At 61.2% G+C, this 23597-nt stretch overlaps 1 protein-coding gene across 1 annotated transcript; it reads right to left on the bottom strand.

The window, feature by feature from the left end:
• Positions 1-1295: 1295 nt before the first annotated feature.
• PITX3 (paired like homeodomain 3) lies at positions 1296-23204 on the bottom strand. The gene is made up of 4 exons (XM_075424154.1): positions 23114-23204; positions 8957-9097; positions 3795-4000; positions 1296-2834 (listed from the first exon to the last, which is right to left on the bottom strand). The coding sequence occupies exons 2-4, from the start codon at positions 9063-9065 to the stop codon at positions 2271-2273; spliced, it is 879 nt and encodes a 292-aa protein (XP_075280269.1). The 5' UTR covers positions 9066-9097; positions 23114-23204; the 3' UTR covers positions 1296-2270.
• Between the last annotated feature and the right edge of the window lie 393 nt (positions 23205-23597).

Genomic DNA, 23597 nt, shown 5'->3' with positions numbered 1-23597 from the left:
TGTCAGGGAAGCCCCAGGTGTGTCACGAGCCCAGCTGCTTCGCCAAGGAGCAAGGGAGGGTGGTGGCACCACCTGGCTTGGGTTGCCAAGGCGAGGAGCTGGGCTCAGCTGCGAGTTGGGCTCAGTGGAGGGGAGGGAAGCAGAGAGGAGCTGGGGCCCGTCCTTCCCTGATGGGAAAGAGCCGTGGCAGAGCAGGGAGTTCAGCTCAACAGGGCCGAGATGAGACGTTGTCTGGTGGGACGGCTGCAGCACGGAGCGGAGACCAAGACCTGGAGCTACTGCAGCAGCACCGGTGCCCAGCAGTGAGGTAGGATCTGGGTTCCGACGAACGGTCCCGTCTCGGGCGCGCAGCGCGTGTTGTTTGGGTGTCGGTGCTCACCTTTGCTCGTTGCGGGCGGGGTTGTGCTGCTTCAGCGCGGGGTGGCTCGGCTCCCGCGGCTCGGTGAAGCTGGGCTGACGCCCGCGACTGCTTTCAGCGTCTGCTCCCCGACTCCTTTGGCTGCAGCCGCTCCCTTGGGAACAGGCCCTGGCAACGACCGAGCTTTGCTTGTGAGGGGACCTCTTACTGCGTCCTAGGGAGGATTCCCTCTTTGCAGAGCCTCTCTGCGTGCCAACAGCATTGCGGACACCCGGCTTACACCCGTTTTGCCCGCCCCGTTCATCCGAGTAAGATAGTTTGTTGTGGAAATGTGTTTTATTTCGTTTTCTAAGAGAAAATAAAGTCTCAGAGCCGTGCTTTCCCCTTGGAGCACGTGCCTGGTGCAGGGAAAGGCGGCTGCATGGGGTAGGGATGTCCTGCTCCCGCGGAGGGACCCTCCGCATCCCCCTGCGCCGGCTGAAGCAGCGGGTCCCCCAGTGACGCGTGTCACTGGAGAGCCAGCGCTTTCTTGTGGCTTTCCCCAGGGAAGCTGCGCAGGGGCAGGCTGGCACGGCAGGCTGCGGCAGCCGGAGTGCCCCGGGGATCCGCTGCCCCAGGGAGCTGGGGGACCCCGGCCCCATCCGACACGGCGGGGAAGCCCAACGCTCCTGCTGCCATGGGTGCGTGCAGAGCGGGTGCAGAGAGCCGGCTTGCCTTCCCCTTCAGGCTGTGCCCATGGGCTTTGGCTCTCCCCGGGAGCCAGGTGCGTGATTTGCGAGGGACAGAGCCCCACTCCCCCCAAACCCCAGAGCCCCGCTCCCCCAAACCCCAGAGCCCTGCTCCCCCCGGGCTGCCTGGCGCTGGCATCCCGAGGACGCTCGGTCTCTGGGTCTGCGGACGCGGGCTTGTGCTCTCAATAACCAGGCAGACAGAGGCCTCGAAGCGACTGTGCCAACTTTTATTTTATTATCCTTTTCCGAAACGGGGCTCGGGGAAGGGAAGGAGATGTGCGAGGGGGAGCTGGTTGTTGCCACAGGGGATGCTTTGGATGTACTGGCAGCGGTGTTCCTGCCTGACTGGAAATGACGGGAGCAGTAAAGCATGGCGGGCAGGACGCTGCCTCGGTGGACATGCTTGCGTGATGGGGTTTTTGGTTTTGAGGTCCTACTTCGCAGGTTATTTCAGGTACAAAACAAAAAAGCGTATTTTAATGTCTATATATGTATTTGTATATATATGAGATTATATATATACACACACATATTTTATATCCTTACAACTCCCAGTTGCTAAAGGCTTCAAGTCTTAAGGGCCACGAGTGTATCTGCGGTATAAAGAGCGACGCCGATCGACGGAGGCAAGGCTTTCCTTCCCGGCAGTGTGACAAGTAAGCGGCCGAGATGTCTTTAACCGAAACCTCACCCGCGCGCAGGGGGAAGGGGTCAGCCAAGCACCGGACGTCGGCCCCGCCTCGCCTTGGGCCTGGCTGCTCCCTGCAGGGATGGCGTCCGGCTGCCCGTGCTGTCCCAGGGTCTTGGGGGTCTCACCCCTGGGCGCCTCGGAGGGGCAGATTGAAACGTGCTTGGTTCTGCTGCCCGCGGGTCAGGCACCCCGCGCGTCGGGGCTCCTGCTTCCCCACAGGGCTTCCAGTAGACTGTTTTGGTTTCTTCACCGAGGGAGGACGTTTGGTGGGCAAGAGGGGAACGGGTTCGGGAGGGGGAAAGACAGTCAAAATTCACCGTACGATAGTTAGACAAATCTTCGTCGAGGTCCATCTGCCTGCTCGCCGGTCGCGCGCTCTCGCTCTCTCGCACGTTTGCTCTCATTCTCCGCAGGACGTACGCTGTTGTGGGGCTAAAGGTCTCCTTTCGTCAGGCTAAGGTCGAGTCCCTGGTCGCCGCAGGGCAGCCCTTCATACGGGCCTGTCCACGGCGTATTGGCAAGGGCTCAGATTGGAAGCTGCCGTCTGCACCGCCGGGTAGGTGAAGTTAGCGTGCTGCTTGGCCTTCAGCCGCAGGCTGGCCAGGCTGGAGTTGCATGTGTCCCTGTACATGTAGGGGCTGGCTGTCGAGGCGTACGGACAGGCACTGGATGAGACAGCGGAGTTGAGGCTTGGGCTGCTCAGGTTGTTGATGTTTCCCAGGTTGTTGAGGCTGGAGGCCGGTACGCCGGTCACCGCAGAAGGGACCATGGATGAAGGCATGGTCATCGAGGCGATGGAGCTGGGCGGGGAGAACATGGGCTGGGAGGAGAGGGGACTGACGTTCATGGAGTTGAAGAACGGGAAGCTCTTGGCCGAGAGTGGGCTGGTGGCGAGCCCCTTGGTGGCCCAGTTGTTGTAGGAATAGCTGGAATACATGTCGTCGTAAGGCTGCATCAGTCCGTTGAACTGGGCTCCAAAGCTGTTCTTGCACAGTTCAGCCTGTTGGTTCCTCTCCCGTTTCCTCCACTTAGCTCTGCGGTTTTTGAACCAGACCTGTGAGAGAGAGAGCGAGGGGATGGGAAACGCTCCGGGCTGTCCCTGGAAGGGGCCTTGCTCCAGCCCCCCTGCCTGACAGGGCAAGAGCTGCCAAACAGCTGGGGACGCTCCCCGGCAGCCGGGAGGCTGAGCATCAGGAACACGGTGCAGCAAGACCTCTGGGCTGCAGGGTCGTCTCCCAGCAAGAATCACCACCTAGATCACAACCCAGCCACTGCCAGTTTACAATGGACAGAATAACCCAACTCACTCGCAAACGGATGCCCTTTACCCAGGGAAGAGGGAGGAAAATACTCGCTGTACTTCCAAGTGACCACAGCCCAGGAGGAGGCGTTGGGATTGTGTGACTTGGGAGCAAAGTGTTTGTGGGATGTGGTTTGAGAGCTGCTGAGTGGAAGAAATAACCTCTCTTGTTTCGACTTCCCCTCAGGACCAGTTTGGGGAGGGCTGTTAGAAGGGGTGTTCCTCTAACAGGGAAATCCATCAGCGTTGGAGTGACTCAAACAATTTAACTTCCTAGAGCATGGAAGCTGCTGGAAAGCTATTCATGGTGCTGCTACCTCGTATTTCCAGCAGCGGAGAGCAGCTCTCCTTCCAGCTGGAGCCCTGCCACGCTACGCCTGTGACTGCGCAGCAGTTTGGGAACCCCACAGGGTGCCCTCCGGCAAGGCTAAGGCTGGGGGACGATAGCGCCGGGGTCTGCCGGGTCGGGGCACGGGCTAGTGGGGCTCTGCGGGGCAGAGCTGGGGCTTTGCACCTCCCCGTGTTATTGCACGGTGGCACTGGATGAGGAAGGCACTGCCAGCGTGGCGTATCTGTGCGTGGCATTTACAAGACAGGGGAATTTCCTAGTGCCCCGAATTCCTTCCTTGGTTTAGGGACAGCGTGGTGGCTCGTATCACAGTCAGCTTCCTCCCCACCAGCTCTGCCCAGGAAGGCGGGGGGCTGCAGTCCTACCCGGACGCGTGCCTCCGTCAGGTTGGTCCAGACGGCGATCTCCTCCCTGGTGCTCATGTCCGGGTAGCGGTTTCTCTGGAAAGTGGCTTCCAGCTCCTGGAGCTGCTGGCTGGTGAAGTGCGTCCTCTGCCTCCGCTGCTTCTTCTTGAGCGAGCCGTCCTCGGGGTTGGAGTCGTCCGTCTGGTTCTGTTGGGACTTCTCGGTGTCTGCGTGAGGAACAGAGAGATGGGAGAGATCCCCCGAGTTAACGCGGGGGGCTTGGATACGTCTGGGGAGCCCCTCCTTGGGGCCACCAGTGCCCGCTCAGCCAGGTCCCCCTCTGCCGTGGTCACCGGCAGCTCCAGCCGCACCCACAGCAGCGGTGCTGCCTCCCTCCATCGCCCGCGCGAGCAGGCATCCGCCCTGCACCGAAACCAGCGGCCCCTCGACGCGGCACGGCTTGCCCTCCTTTAGCTGCTGCAACGAACGCCAGCTTCCACGCGCCTGCGCTTGGATTTTCCAAACCTCCAACCTCTGGTTCTCGCGTGTCACCGTTGGGGTGGGTGACAGCGGCAGAACTTACCCAGGCCAGCAGCTCCCTGCTCTGCTTACACCTCTCTGCCTGAGGCACAGAAAAACTGGGGTTTTTTCAGGGTTTTTTTTTCGGAAAAACTGCATGAAAATTGCAATTTATGGCACAGCAAAAGATCCAGTAGCGCTTTTGCAGACAAGCGATGGGGAAAGGCAAATTGTCAAGGACAGCAAATTGAGGCTCTTCAATTAATTCAGAGGAGCACAAATTTCCGTCCTTTCGCCTCTTCCTCCCTGCTCGCTCCTCCACCTTCTTCCTGAGGTGCATGCATTTTTATTTTCTCGAAGTGGGAAGACCTCATCATGAAGCACTCCAGCATCTCCCTCTGTCCTGCTGCCCCTGCCCTCCTCGCCACTTGGAGATCCTTTCCTAGAGTCAGCGGCTTCCATTCTGTCACCCCTTACGTGAGCAGCGTGCGACTCCCCGGCGTTGGCACCAGTACCTAACTGAGAGTCACTCGGGCAATCTACGGAGGAAAACTACAGCTTGGGGTTTAAAAAAAAAAGAATATCCGGTGGGCACCAAGACAAGTCACCACAGAAGAAAATTATTCCAGTGAAAATAAATAATTTCCAACGTTCACCCCCACCTTTCCCTGATCTAGAGGCAAGGTGAAGCAGTTCCAACCAAAAATCAGGTTTTCAGCAGGGAGCGTTCTTTTACAGAGGGAAATACTTGGCTGAACTAAGCAGAAATTATTGCAAACAATTGCCAAGCTGTTGCATCTGAGACAAAAACCTTTACAAACTCCTGGAATCGTTCTGCCGAGATTCAGATGAAAAGAGTTTTTTGTCTGGCCGTAGCTCTTCAAGTGGAAGCTGGCTTAAAAGGCTTCAACGCCCAGAAAGATCCTAACATGGAGGGCATCTTGTACAGCCCTTCGAAAAGCAGGGAGGCGAGAAAACAGTAACCCAGAACACGGCTGGGTGAGAAAAGAGGGCTCTTCCAGTCGGATGGATCTGCTCTGAAAAAAATACTCCCCACGCGAGCTGAATGGAAAAGAGAGCGGCTGAAAAGCGCCGGAGCCCAACGGCGAGAGGGCTGTGCTGGGGGCCCTGCCGAACCCAACAGCACCGGCTCTAACTGCGGCCAGTGCTGGGCTCCCCAGCTCAAGAAAGATGAGGAGCTACTGGAGAGAGTCCAGCGGAGGGCTGCGAGGATGGTGAGGGGACTGGAGCATCTCTCCTACGAGGAGAGGCTGAGGGAGCTGGGCTTGTTCAGCCTGGAGAAGAGAAGGCTGCGAGGGGACCTTAGAAATGCCTCTAAATATCTGCAGGGTGGGTGTCAGGAGGATGGGGCCAGACTCTGTTCAGTGGTGCCCAGCGACAGGACAAGGGGCAATGGGCACAAACTGAAGCAGAGGCAGTTCCAGCTGAACATGAGGAAGAACTTCTTCCCTCTGAGGGTGACGGAGCCCTGGCCCAGGCTGCCCAGGGAGGTTGTGGAGTCTCCTTCTCTGGAGATGTTCCAGCCCCGCCTGGACGCGGTGCTGTGCAGCCTGCTCTGGGTGACCCTGCTTGGGCAGGGGGTTGGGCTGGGTGACCCACAGAGGTCCCTGCCAACCCCAACCATTCTGTGTGTGATTCTGTAACGGAGCCCGGCCCCAGGAGCGCTCCTGTCCCCGGAACCTGGTGCCTCTGCCCCATTCCCGTGGCAGCGTGCGAATTCGGAAACCTCTTGCTGCTGTTCCTGGTCAAACCCTCCTGCGGAGGAGCGATGCTGGAGTCCCCAGGGCGCTGGCAGGAGATGCTCACCCTTTGTGGAGGAACGCCCAGGCGCGGTCAGGAAAGGCTTGGCTCTGCGGGAGGGCGTTGCACCAGCTGAAGCAATGCGGGGTCCCCACAGGCTCCCCACCAGCTGCCTCCGCTCCTGCAGCACGTTTAATGCACGTCAGGAGAGCGAGCCGGCTTCGAGGAGCACCCTGAGCCAGCGGGACAGGTCTCAGCCATGCGTTGGCTCGCAACGGCAGGGCAGTGCTGAGCAGGAAGGTGCCGTCTCCCGTTCCCAGTGCCAGGACCAGCCCGTGTCTCTGTCCAGGCACGAGGACCTTCAAGGCGCACTCCTGAAATGGCAGCGGCCATGTGACCTGGGCAGTGGAACGGCAGGAACCGGCCGCGGTCTGGTGGGGCTCTCCTCATCCCCATGAGCACCCTCACGTGCAGACCCCACGTCCAGCAGAACCCCTGGAAGCACGCTCTGAACGTGGGTTTTTCTTCTTTCGTGGTGGTTCCTGCCAAGGGGATACATCTGGTTTCCCTAGCTCAGTGCTCGAAGCCAGCGCTGGGAGATTCCCGCATTACCCATCTCTAAGACAGACTGAAAGAGGAGTGATGCCGCCACGTCCGCGCTGGTTGTTAGGAACGGCTCAGTACAGATGAAGGGACAGCGTTGGGTTTGTTTGTTCATCTGCTAAGTCTAGGTTAATTAAGAGCCTGATGCACACAGGGGCTACGTTCCCCCAGGAGGGGGACCAAAGCTACCCCTGGCTTACGGGCTGCAGCCGGGCAGAAGGGCTCACCGAGCGTCTTGCTTTGGTGTTTGTCTTCTCCACACCTTCTGGTGTAGAACTTCCCACAAATCTTGTGAAGTCCAAGGAGATGTGGGAATCCGGACTCCGAGCCTGGCAAGATCTCTGCAGTTCCAGGTTCCTCTCTGTTTCCGCACCTCCTGCCTGCGGCTCTTCCCCAGCATTGCTTGGGGGGGTTGTCGTCTCTGCTCCTGCTTCTTCTCCAGGCAGGGGAAAAGTGCCCTCTGGAGATGGCGCAGAGCTTGGGCATCGCAGTGGGGACCAAAAGCTGGGCAGCACAGGGCAACGAGGGACCCTGCAGGAAGGACAGACCCCATGGGTGCCCTGAATCCATGCCGAGGAGCAGAATTCGGGGAGACGCAGGGCAGCTCCTCACCTCCTCCCTCCTCGTCCTTGCTCTCCTCCTGGCCCGTGCTGCCTGATGAAACCCAGCAGGAGGGGATGTCACGGACCGCTCCACACCATCAGAGGACACTCGGGATCTCCAAGAGCCGAGCCCAGACAAGCAAGGCTTGTGCTCCCTTCCTCAGGACCTCTTACTCTGTGGATGAAGGACGAGGAGCCAAGCAGGGAGGAGGAGGACTGCTCCTTGAGGAAAGCCAAGGCCTGCCAGAAGCGCAGCCCTGCCCCGTCCCGGGCAACCCTCGCCGGCGAGCTCTGCTTGCCTGGCACCGGGGACGGCTGGCTGCCATCGGCCCCTCCGCTGCAAACGCAGGTAGCGCCGGCAGACTCCCGCCTCCAAGACACGTTTTATTTCTCGAGCGTCGAAGACAGTGGGGAGCGACGCAGCCAGGCACGCAGCGTTTATTGTCGACCCAAAATAGGTTGTGGAATACATCTCGTGCACGTTCGCCCGCTCAATGAAACGACTGCGGTCATAGCTGGAATTAGCTGCTCACGCCCGATGGAAAACAAAGTCAGCTCCTAAATTGGCAGTTCTGCGGCGTGCCAGGGTGGGCTCGATCGGGAAGGCCACTCGAACGGAGATGACCGCCGTGCATCCAGAGCAGCTGACGAGGAGCCAGCGAGCTTGGGGACGTGTCCAACTAAGGTACGCGCGCCGTGGGGAATTCGGCGGGCGGATTCTCTGACCATAGTTATCCCGGCGTAACTCCCTCCGCCACACTTACTCTGGGGAATTTTAATCTGCATCATTACGCTCATTAGCTCTCGCACGCGGGTGAGCCCGGAGGCTTTGCACGGGGACGCTGGCCCTGGCCGTTTCCTCCCCTCCCGCTGGCACGGGCAGCTCCACGTTGTCCTGCCGCGTCCAGAGCAGCGAGGGATGGAGCGGGCACAGGACAGACACGAGGGCCAGGGGAAGCCGTAGCGTTTGGTAGCTGATTTCTGAGCAGGTGTGAACGGTGATGCTCCTCCTTCCGAGCCTGACAAGGAACGCAGCAGGCTTGGGGCTTGCTCGGCCTTTGGCACCTCCTCGGGACGGGAGCAGCCCGCCGCGAGCCTCCCACCAGATGACCAGGCTTTTCTAGTTCAAGCAGCGGCAAGACAGTATCTCTCTTCCTTTTTATCTCCTGAACTTGGAAATTTCAGCCAGAGGTTAACCCATAGCACGGAAAGTTTCAAGCTAAGCAATTTAAATGGAGTTAGAAAAAAAAAAAAATTTAAAAGGCAGTTTATATATTTATAACTAGGTGTAGCCTTCTGTGCCTTGGATGGGATTTCCCATGATGCAGGGAGAGTTCCCCTGCTCTGGGGACCCAGTTTAGCTGAAAACAATAAAATCTTGGTTGGGCAGTGCCCCGGCTTGCCCGAGTCCTGCCTGCCAAGGGCTGTGCCTTGTGTCAGCAGCGGCTGCGGCAGCCGGGGCCACGCAACCCCCTCACCGGGACGGTGCTGTCACCCTCCCGATGGCTGTCATCCCACTGCACACCCCTGTGCCTCGCCCGGCTTGCTGGGACGGCCATGCCGCCATGGCACGGTGCCGGCTCGCATGCGCGAGGATGCTCAGCGTGTCCCCGGGAGCGCCGCAGCCGGCTCCCGCCAGCCGGACCCGTCCCCAGGGATGCGCCGGGGCCTCTCCTGCACCCGCAGCCTTGCACTCACCGCTGTGGTCCTGCCCTTTGCAGCTGTGCTCGTGCTGGGGGGTTCCGGAGTCCGAGAGAGACAAGGCTGGGCTGCGAGCCTCCGCGTCCGCCAGCAGGTTGAAATCCATGGGGCAGGGCTGGGTGGCGGAGGAGGAGGAATCTGAAAAAGCAGAAGGCAGAGAGCGGTTAGGGAGAGGAATCTGCCTGCGCGACCTCTCCCCACCCCCTCCAGGAGGGACCTGCCAACCCTTGAGGAAAGGTCGAGGAAAAGCAACGAATCCCTGTGTGATCCTTGGACCCCTCTGAGTTTCCTGGCTGGAAAAAGGACACGCCAGGCTTTCTGCCGAGCTTCCCTATAAATCAAAGATCATCCAGCGACACTTCTATTTGCAGCCTTCAGAGAAAGAGCCTCCAATTTATAGGTGACATTCAGACCGAAATAGCAGCGCCAGGAGCATGCTGTGTAACGGAGATCTGAGGAAGTGGGTCTGGGCCAGCCAAGGGCTGTTAGCACCTTCCCCAGACATCCCGCCGCTCCCGGCCCAGCATCCCTCCTCTTGCTCCCTCGCTGCTCCGCAGACCAGCCCAGCCCAAGTCAAGCTTTGGCCCCATCTGGAGTACTCTGCCCAGTGCTGGGCTCCCCAGCTCAAGAAAGATGAGGAGCTACTGGAGGAGCTACTGGACAGAGTCCAGCGGAGGGCTGTGAGGATGATGAGGGGACTGGAGCATCTCTGCTACGAGGAGAGGCTGAGAGAGCTGGGCTTATTCAGCCTGGAGAAGAAAAGGCTGAGAGGGGACCTTAGAAATGCCCATAAATATCTGCAGGGTCGGGGTCAGGAGGACAGGGCCAGACTCTTTCCAGTGGTGCCCAGCGACAGGACAAGGGGCAATGGGCACAAACTGAAGCAGAGGAAGCTCCAGCTGAACATGAGGAAGAACTTCTTCCCTCTGAGGGTGACGGAGCCCTGGCCCAGGCTGCCCAGGGAGGCTGTGGAGTCTCCTTCTCTGGAGATATTCCAGCCCCGCCTGGACGCGGTGCTGTGCAGCCTGCTGTGGGTGACCCTGCTTGGGCAGGGTGTTGGGCTGGGTGACCCACAGAGGTCCCTTCCAACCCCACCATTCTGTGATTCTGTGAAGTTGTCCAGAGAGCACCGACACAGACGCACGCACCCCGAGGAGAGCACTCCTGTGTGCGGCACTGGTCAGAGGGCCCCCAGCAGCAACCCAGGCGGTGCGGGTGGGCTCCCCTGGGGTACACCAGGACCTCTGGAGCCCGAACCGACACGGGAATCGCGTCACGCACCCTCGGGTGCCTGGGAATGCGTGATCTCGGCTCCAGCAGCAACCCGTTCCCAGCCTCAGCTTGTGCTGGTCGGAGGCTCCCGGTGTCCCCTCAAGTGACCGTCCTGCTGCAAGCATCCCAGTGCCACTCCCCACTACTGCGGGCACCGCTGGGACCCCTCTCCCACCTCCTTCCACACCGCTCCGTCCCAGGATCAACTCTTCTCATGGTGCTCTTCCCTGGGGCCCCCCACCCTCTGCCTGCGCTGCTCAGCAGAGCTCGGCTGAGAGCATCGCTTTGGTCCTGACCGCACCGGGCGCTCATGGCGGGGAAGGCACGAAGCGACAAGCGGGGTTTGGACCAGGCATTTGGGACCTCCAGACCGAGCATCTTGCTTTGGTGTTTGTCTTCTCCACACCTTCTGGTGTAGAACTTCCCACAAATCTTGTGAAGTCCAAGGAGATGTGGGAAACCGGACTCCGAGCCTGGCAAGATCTCTGCAGTTCCAGGTTCCTCTCTGTTTCCGCACCTCCTGCCTGCGGCTCTTCCCCAGCATTGCTTGGGGGGGTTGTCGTCTCTGCTCCTGCTTCTTCTCCAAGCAGGGGAAAAGTGCCCTCTGGAGATGGTGCAGAGCTTGGGCATAGCAGTGGGGACCAAAAGCTGGGCAGCACAGGGCAACGAGGGACGCTGCAGGAAGGACAGACCCCATGGGTGCCCTGAATCCATGCCGAGGAGCAGGATTCGGGGAGACGCAGGGCAGCTCCTCACCTCCTCCTCCTGGTGACCTGGGGGTCAGCTGGGAAGAGGGGGTTCTGGCTGCTGAAGGGCTGCCCGGCCCCTCCGACCCCCCGTGTCGGGGAGGGAGCCCACTGCAGGCAGCATTTCGCCCGGACCGCGCTGGCGTTTAGACGTGTAAACAAGAGCCGTTGCACCTCCTTTGGCGGTGGGTGACGGTGACTAAGAATGTATTTTCAGAGCTGTCTGAAACCTCCCGTCAACGTGAGCAGGGCTGCTGCCAGGGCCCTTGGCAAGGCTGACCGCCATACCTGCGGCGTGCTTCCCAGGCCGGGGGGAGAGGGCAGCGAGCCATCTCTGAGGGTTATCTGCCCGCTTTCCGCAGCAGCTCTCGCTCACAAACCCCTCAGCAGCCTCCCTCGCCCTCCCCTCCATCCCCAGCCTTTCCCAGGCGCTGACGGATCTGTCCGGACCCCAGCCCCGACCAGCGCTCTCCGAAAGCAGCACCCCGACGAAGGGACCTGGTGGTGGTTTCCCGGAGCTCTGCCCCACTCTGGGCTTCTCCTCTCTTCTGGGCAAGAAGTGGCGGGGCTCCATCCCCACCGCGAAGCTCGTTTCCGAGCCCACCTCGCGACGAGCCCGACCTCTGACGCCCGCGGCTGCGTCGGCCCCCGGCAGCAGCCGGGCACAGCCCTGTCGCTCTCCGCTGCGTGTACGGACACGGAGCGATGTGACGGGGGCTGTGTTTTCCTTAATACCTTTGCTCGGAGCAGGGGGGAGTCCATCTGCTGCTGCTATTGCTGTGGCTTTCAGCATTACTCTCAGAATTATGCAGAAACGCGCAGTGAATTAATTCCATGGATTAAGTCTTGATTAAGATGTGTGTCACTTTGCTGTCTCAGAATTTATTAAGAGCCCTTCTTGAGGCGGCGGCAGATGGAATTTCTGCCCAATGTTTGTAGATGATAATTTCCCCTCTTCTACAGCCATTTGCATATGATTGCATCTGTCAAGCACAATTTCCTCTCTTCTAGGGCTTGACTCTGGACTGGACCAGATTTAAGGAGGAATTCAGACCCCTGCCTTGCTGTACCTGAAGGACGGTGTCCTCCCGTGCAGGGCCCTCTCCTTGCACGTCCTGCATTGCTCTCATCTGTGCAGACTGGGGCGGAGATGGGAGAACCGGGGGGAGTATTTCACAGCTGGGTCCACGGGTGTGAACGAGAACCCGAGGCACAAGGCTCAGGGGAACCCGCTCGTGCCCCGTCCCGAACCGCGCCCATGCAGCAGTCACCAGGTTGGTGCAAGCTGCTGGGCACAACACAGCGTGCTGGGCCTGCCTCGGAGATGCAGCGGGCACCTCCAGTAAATCCAGTTCTAAAGTTTGGCCCATATTCAGCTTGCAACTGGGACTTGCGACTCAGAACAAGTTTGCTTTTTGAACTGGATTTAAAACTGGGAGGATTTAAGAGAGGAGATTCTGTATGTACATCCGAAATTACATTCCCATTGCGTGCACCCTGCGTGGTGGCACCAAGGAAGGCTTCCCAGCCTGTTGTGAGCAGGTCACGGAGAAGCAAAGCCCAGGGAGCGGGGGATCTGCTCAGCACTGTTATGAAGAACCGCAGGGGAAGTCTGCGACGGGGACAGTGCGTGAGCTCTGCGCCAACGTGTTGACCCAAAGGCAACCCCACGCCACCAACACAAAAGGCTGGAGGTATTATTCTAGGTTATACTAGAATATAGAATGGAGAGAGTCCAGTGGAGGGCTGCGAGGATGATGAGGGGACGGGAGCATCTCTGCTACGAGGAGAGGCTGAGGGAGCTGGGCTTGTTCAGCCTGGAGAAGAGAAGGCTGAGAGGGGACCTTAGAAATGCTCATAAATATCTGCAGGGTGGGGGTCAGGAGGACGGGGCCAGACTCTGTTCAGTGGTGCCCAGCGACAGGACAAGGGGCAGCGGGCACAAACTGAAGCATGGGAAGTTCCAGCTGAACATGAGGAAGAACTTCTTCCCTCTGAGGGTGACGGAGCCCTGGCCCAGGCTGCCCAGGGAGGCTGTGGAGTCTCCTTCTCTGGAGATATTCCAGCCCCGCCTGGACGCGGTGCTGTGCAGCCTGCTCTGGGTGACCCTGCTTGGGCAGGGGGTTGGGCTGGGTGACCCACAGAGGGCCCTGCCAACCCCGACCATGCTGTGATTCTGTGATACAGCCCTTTCGGATTTAATGAGAGGAGCTTTCTTCTACATTCTTCCTGCTGTAGGCAGAGACTTTATGAAAGTCGGCGCTAAACCTTTGTGGTGTTTCTACCAAGCTGTTTGCCTGGTCTCAGGGAGTTACTGAAATTGGCACCTCAAAAACGCCTTTAGACACAATCAGATTTGTCATCTCCATCCGAGCCTTCACGTCGCTTTCTTTCAGCGTAAAAGAACGGTTTCTTTAGGGACAGGTCCTGTACGAGCAACGCGCAGCCAGGCGGGCTCAGAGGCTTCGGTTTTACAGAACCAGCCCTGGCTCCCGGCCTGCTCTGGCAACTGTAACTCCTTCCGTCGACGTACATCATCAGCAGCTCCTGCATCTGGAACAAGCACACCTTTTCTGCCGGTCGCTACCCGCCTGCATCCTTTCCCCGGCTCCCTGTGACGGTGCCGGCAGCTGCCGGGAGCTGACGTCCCTGCCCACGGCACGGCGGAGGGCAGGGGGAAGAGAGCGGCTCTGGCTCTCGGCTTTTGCTCCCTTCACATTCACCCCTTTTTTATTCCCGCATCCGTGCCAGGCTGCCCAAGCCAGGGCCGCCGGGGCAGGAGGAGGAGGAGGAGGGCCCTTCTGCACCAGGAGGGCAACCGTGTTTACCCAAAAAGACCAAGCGAGGGTCCCTGTGACCTCTCTGCTGGTTCTCAGTGACACGCTGCTCCATCACCCCGCAGCAAAGATGCCTTTGCTTGTTTTTTTTGGAGGGGTGGGAAGGAAACATAAAGGCTGACCGGGAGCCAAGTAAGGCTAATTATAGCGGTGGCTTTTGTGCTGTGGATGCTGCCTGCGGAGAGCTGCCTTCGGATTGACAAGTGCATGCTGCTCGGCTCCCCGCGCTGCCATCGCGGAGCAGGCTACCTGCTGAACGCGCCTTGGCAGGCGGGTCTGGAGGGGAAAAGCTGCCTTTTGGGGTGTTTGGGTGTTATTTGGCCTCCGGTGGGCATGCAGGGGGGCTTCAGCAGGGACCTGATGCTTGGGGTCGGCACACAGACCGCTGGCGACCCACGGGCGGGAGGGCAGCCGCGCTCCCTCCGGCAGATCGGCACAGCCCCACAGACCCCTGAGCTTCCCCACTGCCAGGGCCACGGCAGACGCGGCCTCTGCTCGGGACGGCGGGTCTCCACAGAGGGCTCTGCGCTATGGCCCGGGTGGAAAGGTGCTCCGCAGTCAGTCGCGGGGCCGTGTCTTTTCTATCTTCCACCCCCCCCGAGGCGAAGGTATGATGTTACACGAGGTGGCTTCGGGTCAGAGCTGTCCCGTCCTGCTTCGTCAGCTCCATCAAACTGCTGGGAGCAACTGGGAGCAGCTAGATTCCTGATGCTCCACTCCTCTCACGCCCGCGTTCCCTGTGTGCTGGGTTACTTTTAGCAGAGAGAGACACTTGGGACCCTGTTTACCTGTCCGTTCTCAGGAAGGCCATCCACCTCCGTACTTTGGTCCCCAGGAGGGGCTGAGCTGAGCTGGAGCAGCCCCTGCCTCCTCCTCTGCCCCACGACAAAGGGGAAGGGGCTGAGGCTGGCCTGTCCCCTCCCGGGGCGGGGGGGCATCTTGTCCCCGGGATTTTGCTCAGGGGATGGTGCTATCAGAGTGCCCACGGGCTGGGATTTCAAGCGCCACAGCGTGCACAGCGCACGAACCGCCCGGTGATCCGAGAGCCGGGGTCTCCCCGCCAGCCGACAGACGTGCTGCCCGCGAGGGGCTCCTTCCCTGCGGCAGAAAGCAAAAGCAACGGGACAAGAGACAAGAGTTAATCTTCGTTTCCTCGAGACTACAGGAGTACAGCCACGGGGAGACCAGGGTCACCCACTGCTAAACATCTCAGCGCAGCTTTAAGCCTCTAATCTTAATGGAACTGCAGCAGGAACCAAGAGCGACCATTAATCACTGGAAGACAAACAGCAGCAGCCACGCGGTGCCCCAGCGCGCAGACCCATTACGGGACAGGAGAGCACAGCCGCCTGTCTCCAAAACCCTCCGCTGCGCACAGCCCCGGGCTGGCCGAGCCGCGCTCCGGGTGCTCGCTCAGGAACGGGTCATCGGCCTCCCGCGAGGGCTGACTCACAAGTTATAATAAACCTCATTTCTCGATTTAGTCCTCGCAGCTGGGCACTAACCCCCGAGCTCCGGCGCTGGGTGCTTTCGTAGCGGCGTGCGCCGCTTTGAAGCCTGGAACACGGGCTGGGGTATTTTTTTTTCCTCCCATCGGCAGGAGCTGCCAAAGCTCCCTGAGGCGCCGGGCATCTCACTGCTGTCAGAGCACGCTGCCTGGGCTGGCTGGCACGGCCCCGCACGCGGCGTGGGCTGCAGGAGCATCACCGGCGCTGCGCGGTGCCAGGCTATCCGCAGCACCCGCCGGCACGGGCTGGCTTTCGGAGGAGGGTGTCCCGGCGGCTTCCACGCTCTCGTCTTTGCGCAGGGCTCCATGGAGAAGCTCCCGAGAACACACGGCGGGGAGAGGATGGGGAGATAAGGCGCTGCGGCTGGCCTGGGTTATGGTGTAGGTAAAACCACTCAGCGGGTCTGCAGCTCCATCCTCCATCTCAGAAATGATACTCCTGAGCCTGCCCGAGCTGGGAGAGGCAACGAAGCGAAATTCCTCCAAGTGCTTCCAGATCCTCAGACAAGAGGTGCTAGGGAAATGCCCAGCCTTGCTGGCCGCTGCCTAATGCACACCGCGGGGCTGGCGGCAAGGTGAGAGCGAGCCGCTCGCCTCCTCCGCACCGACAGGAGCCTGCGGCTGCGGAGCGGGGCGACGGCCGACGCGTGGGCTCTGGGCAGCAGAGGGTTAATGAATTGCCCGTGTTCCAAAGGATTATCGCAATGGAAACGTCCCAAGGACTGACAGGTCCATAGCCATGTCCGCAGCAAAAAAAAGCCCACGATGGAATGCGTCCCGTCCGCTCGTTCGGCAGGCCGCACCGTGCCCCACACGTAACGCGTTGTCCTCTCCGAGGGGTGCGTCTGCGGCCCCCGACCCGGACCGGGGCAGACCCCGTTGAGCTAAAGGTGGGGCTCTGCGCAGACAGGGCGACGCGTTTGGGCTTGGCGCAAGTTAAGCTGTTTGCATCTTCGCACCCCAGCGTTGCCCTGAGCCTACCCGGTCGGTTTTCGAAACGGTGCCCAAAATTCAGAAACGAAGAGCTAATCCTAAGCCAGAAGGGGAGTCCTGCCAGGCTTTCTGCAAGGTTGGTTTTTTTCCTAAACTAAGCGTCCATGCTTCTTGCGCTCTCGTAAGCCTCGCGTGCAGGTCTGGCTGCGTCCGGCTGGGTTTCTGTTACCCCTTGAACACTTCGGTCGGGCTTTCGGCACCTCGGCCCCATCAGCCTGGGATTCTCTTTCCGACAGTCTATGCAGTTACACTAATAAAGCCGTGCTTTGTTACGGCTTATTTTGTTTGTTAGGCACCTGGAACAAAAGTCAATCAGCAAAGGCTGGGTTTTGCCCAAACGAGCTGCAACCGCACGCAGCCGCCGGTGCGGTGAGGCTCCACAGCGCGGGGCAAGAAAAGCCCTTCAAAGAAAGGGACCCCTTTGGTGCGGGGAAGGGAGGGAGGGGACTGATTCCAGTAAGACGCTCTGCCCGTCCCTGCCTGCTCCCGCAGCCCCCTGGGCTGGCTTCAACGCGGGGCCGGGAGCGAGAGGCGGTGGTGGCAAGCGAGGATGCCGGGCGGGAGCGAGAGGCGCGGGCAGGCTGCCCGCAGCTGGGGCACGCGCCGCAGCGGAGGGCAGCAGGGGCTGGCATCAGCAGATCGGTATGCGTCGCCGTATTTATTCGGGCGATCGTACGAATTTGGCCGATTATCCCGGCAGTCGAAGGGAGCTGGCCCGGCTCCCGTGTGCCAGGGTCGCTCTGGTCTCTCCGCGGCCGTAACGTTGGCCCATTTTAGGGAGGCTCAGACAGCCAGGTCAAGGGCGGGAGCTCTGCGACTCCGGCTGCCGTCAGGAGATGGAGGGCAGCGGGTGACTCAGACGCTACCGAAGATGTCAGTGGTTCTCACAATTAGTAAACAAGCGCAAGAAAGCCCCTAATCAAGCGGGTGCTGCGGGGGGGGGGTTGAAGGTCGGGAAGGATCCCGTCGCGTTGCAGCCCTACCCCTGCATTTGGAGCCGCCAGCCATCAGCACTTCTGCTGGAAATCCTACCCGGAGAAGTCCGACTTGATCACAAACATTCGCTCTGCGACAAAACTTGGCAAAACCGGCAGCTAGAAAGCCTTTTTTTGGGGGGTGTGCTGCGGGACTGCTGTTTTAAAGCAACCTGGCAGAGCCCAGAGGGTCTCGGGGCAGCTGCGGGTGCCGTGACGGCCCCGCCATGGCCAACGAGCAGCTCTGCCGGCGAAGGCAGCGAGAGCCCAGCAGCGGCCGGCTGGCCCCGAGGGATGCGCGGCCTCGCAGCGCAAACCCGCAGCGCCGGAGGGAGACGGTGTCGACTGCGCCTGGCTCTATGGTTTCCTGGCCATTTGTCTTGGGTTTTTTTTTTTTTTTCTTCCCCTCAAGCAATTCATATTTGAATTTTTTTTCGAAAGCCCTCTGGCAGGAAAGCCCTTGCAGGACGCAGGCTGCCAGGAATCGAACAAGCGGCCGATCTCAGCCCGCGGCATCCCTCCCCTCCTCCTCGGGACGCTGCGGCTGGCGGGGCTGGGGCAGGAGGCTGCGGGAGCGGTGCTAGCACTCGCTGCCCCCCACTCCGCCTTGGCGGACCTTGCAGCACGCCCTGAAGGCCAGCCAGTTTCCCCAGATGCTGTTCGAGGGAGGCGATTAGCCCTCCCCACGGCAAACACCGACGGGTCCGATCCTGCGGCGTGTTGCAAGCGGCCTGTGCTGGCAGGATCAGGCCCGCAGCTCGCTGGCTTCTCACGCCGCGAAATCGTGAATACGGGGGCAAACGGGGAGGAAGGGGGGGTGAGCGGGCACGGGGCCGGCAGCCCTCCGTCCCCGCAGCCCCTCACCCAGGTGCCCCACTCAGGCAAACCGCCCCGTGTCCCTAAATCCGGGGGCACAACAGGCGTGGCGGGCAGCCAAGCCAGAGGCTGGGATTTCAGGATCCTGAAACGCACTGTGCTGCCCGAGGACCGCGTACAAAGTCTGCCTCTTTTTTTGTTTTTGCATTCCTTTTCCCCTAAATCCTTGGTTTTCCCATCTGCTGGGGGCCGCGTCCCTGGGTGGGCAGGACAGCGAGCTGCGGAGCCCGCGTCGCTCACCCAGCCCGGCCCCCGAGCAAGCCCATCACAGCGGTGCAGACAGCAAAGGGCCGGGGGGAGCGGGCTGTCTCGGGGTCACGACACCCCCTCCCTCCCAGCGCCGGGGTCCCTGCACCCCCCCGGCCCCCCCGCGCCCGGCACCGGGGCGCAGCTGAGCGCTGGGGCTTCAAACGCCACCAGGAAAACCGGCCCGACGCGAATTCAGCCGCAAACGCCCTTTCCGATGGGACGCAGAGGTGCAGAATTTCTCCCCGGCTACGTATGGAGCCGTACCCAGACTGGCTTTTATGGCGCAATTAATTTAGCTTAAAGATTCAGATTTTACTTTTTTTTTAATCATCCCGGTTCATCCAGTCCTCTAGAAAGTCTTAGTCATCTTATTTCGGAGGAAAACGTCCACCAATTTACTTTAAAAAATAGCATTGCAATAGAAGCACACAAAAAAAACCCAAAACCCACCCCAACCAACCCTGACTTGTAGAACTGGCAGTTGGGATATTGTGGCACCAAAAATAAAACTGATGGAACAAAAAGGGAATTTCATGTGGTTTTCATTGTCAAGTCTAAGCTCAGAAACAAACAGGAAATAAAAATGGCTAAAACAAAAGAGATTTCTTTTAAAGTCTGTTCAAATCTAAGCGGGGAAGCTGCTTTATTTGGGAGGGATTCTCTGTTTATTTGTTTTTCAGAAAGAGGAGTAAATAAAAATGTCCACGGACAGACAGGTCAACTGGATTTACAGTTAAATCCTCACGATTCTCACTGGTCACTTATAATAAGCTTTTTTAGGAAAATTCGACTTGCATAAATTGGAAGGGGGAGGAAAGGCGATGGGAGGGGTGTTTCTGCGTGAAATGAGGTTGGGGGGGGAAGGAACGGAGAGGGAGAAAGAGCAGCAAAAGTAACTGCGGACTCTGCGGTCATTGGTTTTATCGCATCGTCGTACTTTCCCAGTTCTCGCCGGCAGCCCGGCAGGCGCTGAGCCCCCCGAAGCTCCCCCGGCAGCGGATCGACGCGGTTATTGAAGGCGCGTGGTCTGCAGGCTGGGGGAGGCCAGCGGCACGCCCGCCGCGTCCCGCCGACGCAGTGCCGCCGCGGCTTGCGGAGCCGGGGCTGTGCAGCTCGGCCGGTGGCGGGTGACGAACAGGTGTCTCCGTCGCAGCAGCTCCGAGCGTGGTTTTGAGGGATTAATTTAAGGCAGGCAGGGGGGAACCAGCTCCCCCCGTCAGCCGAGACCCCCAGCAGCTCCAGCTCTGAACGGTTGAAAAATCAGACGGCCAAAATTCAGAGCAGCTTCTGCGAATTCAGCTCGGGCTTCCCCTCCTCCGTTGCACTAGAGTTCACTGGGTGAAAATGTTTGTTTTCTGGCGGAGCCGCGGCTGGGGAGACAGCAAGGAGCATCGGCTCGAGGGTCAAGGGACAGGGGTTGTACTGCTGGCTCCAATCAGACCAGGTAGCTCTGCCAGAGCGCTGGTTCTCCTCTGCACAGCAGGGACATTTCCCTGCGTGCCGGAGCACCCGGAGATCCGCCTGCTAGGCAGCTCCGGAGGAGAGACAGCGCAAGGCGCAGCTCTTCAGGGGTGAGGGCTCTGAGCTTGAGCTGGCACCCTGCAAACCAGCGGGAGATTTCCCGTCCGGTGTGCGGAGGATTGGCCCTCGTCCCAAGTCTGCTGGGCAATGCTCCGACAGCGGTGTGGAGGGAAGAAGGGGACCTGCCGCGCTCGCTCCCTGTCTCTTTTTAAAGCCTAATAATAACACCACAAACGCTCCTCAGCTCCTGCCCAGCTACACCTCCTAGCTCCTTCCCGAAAACAACTTCTCATATTTAGTCGTCGCTGGAAAGCAGTGGATCCAACGCTAACCGTCCTGCGGGAATCTGGGGCTCTGGCCGGGCTGCCGTACCTGTCCTCCTCTGGGGTCGGAGGCAGACGAGGATTTCGAGCAAATCCTTTCCCACCGAAGCGACCACCTCCACGCTGAGTCCGGCCCCAGTCCCTCCTGCCGCCGAGGCTCAGGAACAGCCCGTGGACTCCCTTAAATGCCCCAAGGAAGCCCAGAGCTAATAACCAGCTTCATTCAATTCCCAGTCACATTATTATCCAATCTGCCGGAGGCATTAATATTCAGAGGTGAGGCGGGAGGAGGGCAGGGGTGCTGGCGAGGGGGAGCAGCACACAAAGGGCAGGAAGGGATGTGCGGTGCGCGGGCTGGCCTCAGAAATCCTCTTTCTCCAGCCGTCTGAAAGCCCAGCCCGTTTCAGCTGGATGTTGACGCGAGAGGGTTTTTCCTACGGCCTCAGCGTAAGTTTGATGCCAATCGGCGGAGGCTGTGCCCCCGCCAACAGCAAATGCCCGGGCTTGGCACAGCCCGATGCCCTCAGCAAGAGGGGAAGCTTTGCCCCCTCTGCAATCCGGCCCTGAGTAAACAGCGATCTCCCATTTTGAAACAGCCGGACGATCGCTGAGCCTGCTCGGAGACGCCACAGCCTCCCGTTTCTGACCCCCCTCCCTCCACAGCCCCACGGTCTCATCCCGCTGCCTTCCCGACGCAGGGCGCGCAGCGCGAAACCACCCGTTCTCCCCATCAGGGACTTCGCTCCCAGCCCAGGTACCTCCCCATCCCCCGAGCCAGGGCACATGTGCCAGGTCACGAGACAGACCTCATGTCCCCAGCTCATCTCATCTTCCTTTCGGAGCGGCCTCCTAGATCGGGTTTCTGGCTTTTTCTTTTTGGCAGCCTCCAAAGTCAGCCTCACCTCGCAGGCTCCAGGTTTTGGGCAGCACCGGACAGAGGGAGAAGATGCCACTCTTTTTTGTTGACTCTCCACAGGGTGCATTAACCAATACTTTTGCAATCCAGCCACAATTTGCAGATCTGTTAATTGCCTGAATGAAGCCCTTATAGAAGCGTAATAGATATTAAGTGAGGCTTGCAATGGTTTCTCTGCCAAAGACACTGTTTTTTAAACCTGCGCCTTGGACAGGACACGACTCAGTCACTGGGATATCGGTGGGCTTTGGGGTGGGGGAGCCCGGGCTGCAGGTCTGAGGCCACGCGTGCAAACCCAGTAACACCAGTAACAGCAGGAAGAACCACCACCCTCACCCAGAGCCCTCGCCAGGCTGTCGGGGAAAGCCGTCTGTCTCCCCGTCAGGGCTCCCTGAAGGAGCACTGGGCACGGCGTGACTGCTCGCGAATGAAAACCCAACCCTGCTCTGCTCCTGCCGACGTTTGTGGAGGCTGAGAGCAGCCACCGTGCTGTGCCCGGTCCCTCAGGAGCCAGCAGGCAGCTCTTTGTCCCCCGCAGCCTGCACCAACACCGACACGCTGGGACGGGGCGCGGGGAGCCGGGGAGACCCCAATCCCATCGCCAAAGGTGGTCCTCTCCCCGCCTTTGGGAGGTGGGACGGGAAGGGGGGTGACGGACCCCCAGGGCACGTCCCTGAGCTGCTGCGGAGTCACGGGTGGGGGGGAAGAGGCCATGTCACCTCCGGCATCCCCCGGGCCACGGGCCAGGCGTGGAGACCCCGCCCGTGCCGGGGGGAACTGGGGGGATTTGGCATCCCCCAGACCAGTCTGCGCCTGGAAAGCGCCCGGACCACGGACCCGTCGGTTGGGAGGCAGCTTCCCTCCCGGGGGAGCGAACGGGGAGCCGGGTGCGGGGCCGCTTTCAACCCCTGCGCCGCCAGCCGGGTGCGGGGGGCTGGGGGGGGCCCGCAGCAGCGTGCCCCTCCGTGCCGAGCCCCGCATCCCCGGCTGAGAAAGGCGGGAGCTCCGGGCTGCCCGGTGCACCCCCCCCCGGCTCCGCAGGGCCCCGGCGCTGCCGGGGGGCACGGCCGCCCCCCCTAACCCCCCCCCCCCAGCTGTCCAGCCGCGGGGGCGCCGGCCGACAGCTGTGCCCAGCTCGGCGGCACCGGGCCCCCCTCCCCCCCCGCAGCAGCTGCCCCGGGGGCCCTCCCCCGCCCGAAGCCGCCCCTCTGCGACGCTCCGAAGGGGAGGACGGGGGGGGGGGGGGGGCTGCCGCTCTCGTCGAGCGGGGAACAGCCGAGGGAGCGGGCGGTACCGGGCTCGGGGAGCCGCAGCAAGGGGTCGGAGCTCGGACCGCTGCCTCTGCCCGCCTCGGAGCCCCCGCTGCAGCCGCCGCGGGGGTCGGCGTGGCCCCCCCCCCCCCCCCCCCCCCGCGGGCCGGGCAGGTCTGGTGCTCCCGGCCGGGCCCCGGCGCCGCGGCGAGGTCGGCTCTGCTGTAAACAGGAGCCCGCCCGTTACATAAATATCATTTATCCGACTGTCCGGGAGCCGTCGGGCCGCCCTCCCTCGCCCCGGCGACGCCTGCTCCCCGCGCCCTTCTCCCCCGGAGCCCGCCGACGGGACGGCCGCAGCGCCGTTATTTACAGCCAGCCCCGGCTAATTTCAACAGCCCCGGCCCCGCTCGCCCGAGTGGAAAATGGCTAAGTTTAGCAACGGCGGGAGTGGCCCGGGGGGCCGCCGGGCGGGCAGAGCCGGGGGGCAGTCCCGCCGCCCCGGGACCCCTTCCGACGGCGGCGCCGGAACCCGGTCCGCCCGCTCTCCTACCCACCCCCCCCGCGGGAGGCGGCGGAGAGCCCGCCGGGGATGCTCGGACCCCGCGCCGCGGGGCCGGCGCCGAGCGGCTCCCGGGGAAGGAGGGGGAGAACCCCCGCCCGGGAGGCCGGAGACGGAGGGGCACTTACGGCGGCTCCCGATGCGGGGCTCGGCTGGGCGGCCTCAGTCCTGCGAGCGGGGCGAAGCCGGCCCCCGCGGGCTGCTCCGCCGCCGTCAGAAAGTAAATCCCGGCGGCTGGGCGGGCGAGGCGGCGGGTCGGCGCCGGCTCACGGGAGGGCGGAGGGCGCCGGCCGACTGCCTCCCATTCCCCCCGGCCATTCACTTTATGGCGGGCGGCCGGCGCCCCCCGCCAGCTGCACCGGGCGCCCCGCTCCCGCCCGCCCCATTCCAGCGGCGCGCCCGCCGCCGCCCGCCCCGTCCAGCGGGCCCGGACACGCCCCCGCGCCACGCCCCCAGCGCCAGCCGGCCAATCGCCCCGCGCCTCATTTACATCCCGCCGCGCCCCACTCTCGGCGAGGAGGGCAGCGGGCTCCGCCCCCGCCGCGACGGACCCGCCCCCAGCCCCGACGGGTGCCCGTCTATGCATATATGTATATGTATATATCTATATTA

Source organism: Opisthocomus hoazin, chromosome 6 (genome assembly GCF_030867145.1).
Source record: "Opisthocomus hoazin isolate bOpiHoa1 chromosome 6, bOpiHoa1.hap1, whole genome shotgun sequence".
Taxonomy (NCBI): Eukaryota; Metazoa; Chordata; class Aves; order Opisthocomiformes; family Opisthocomidae; genus Opisthocomus; species Opisthocomus hoazin.
Note: the sequence above shows the minus strand (reverse complement) of the source record. Positions and strands in the feature narration are given on the sequence as shown.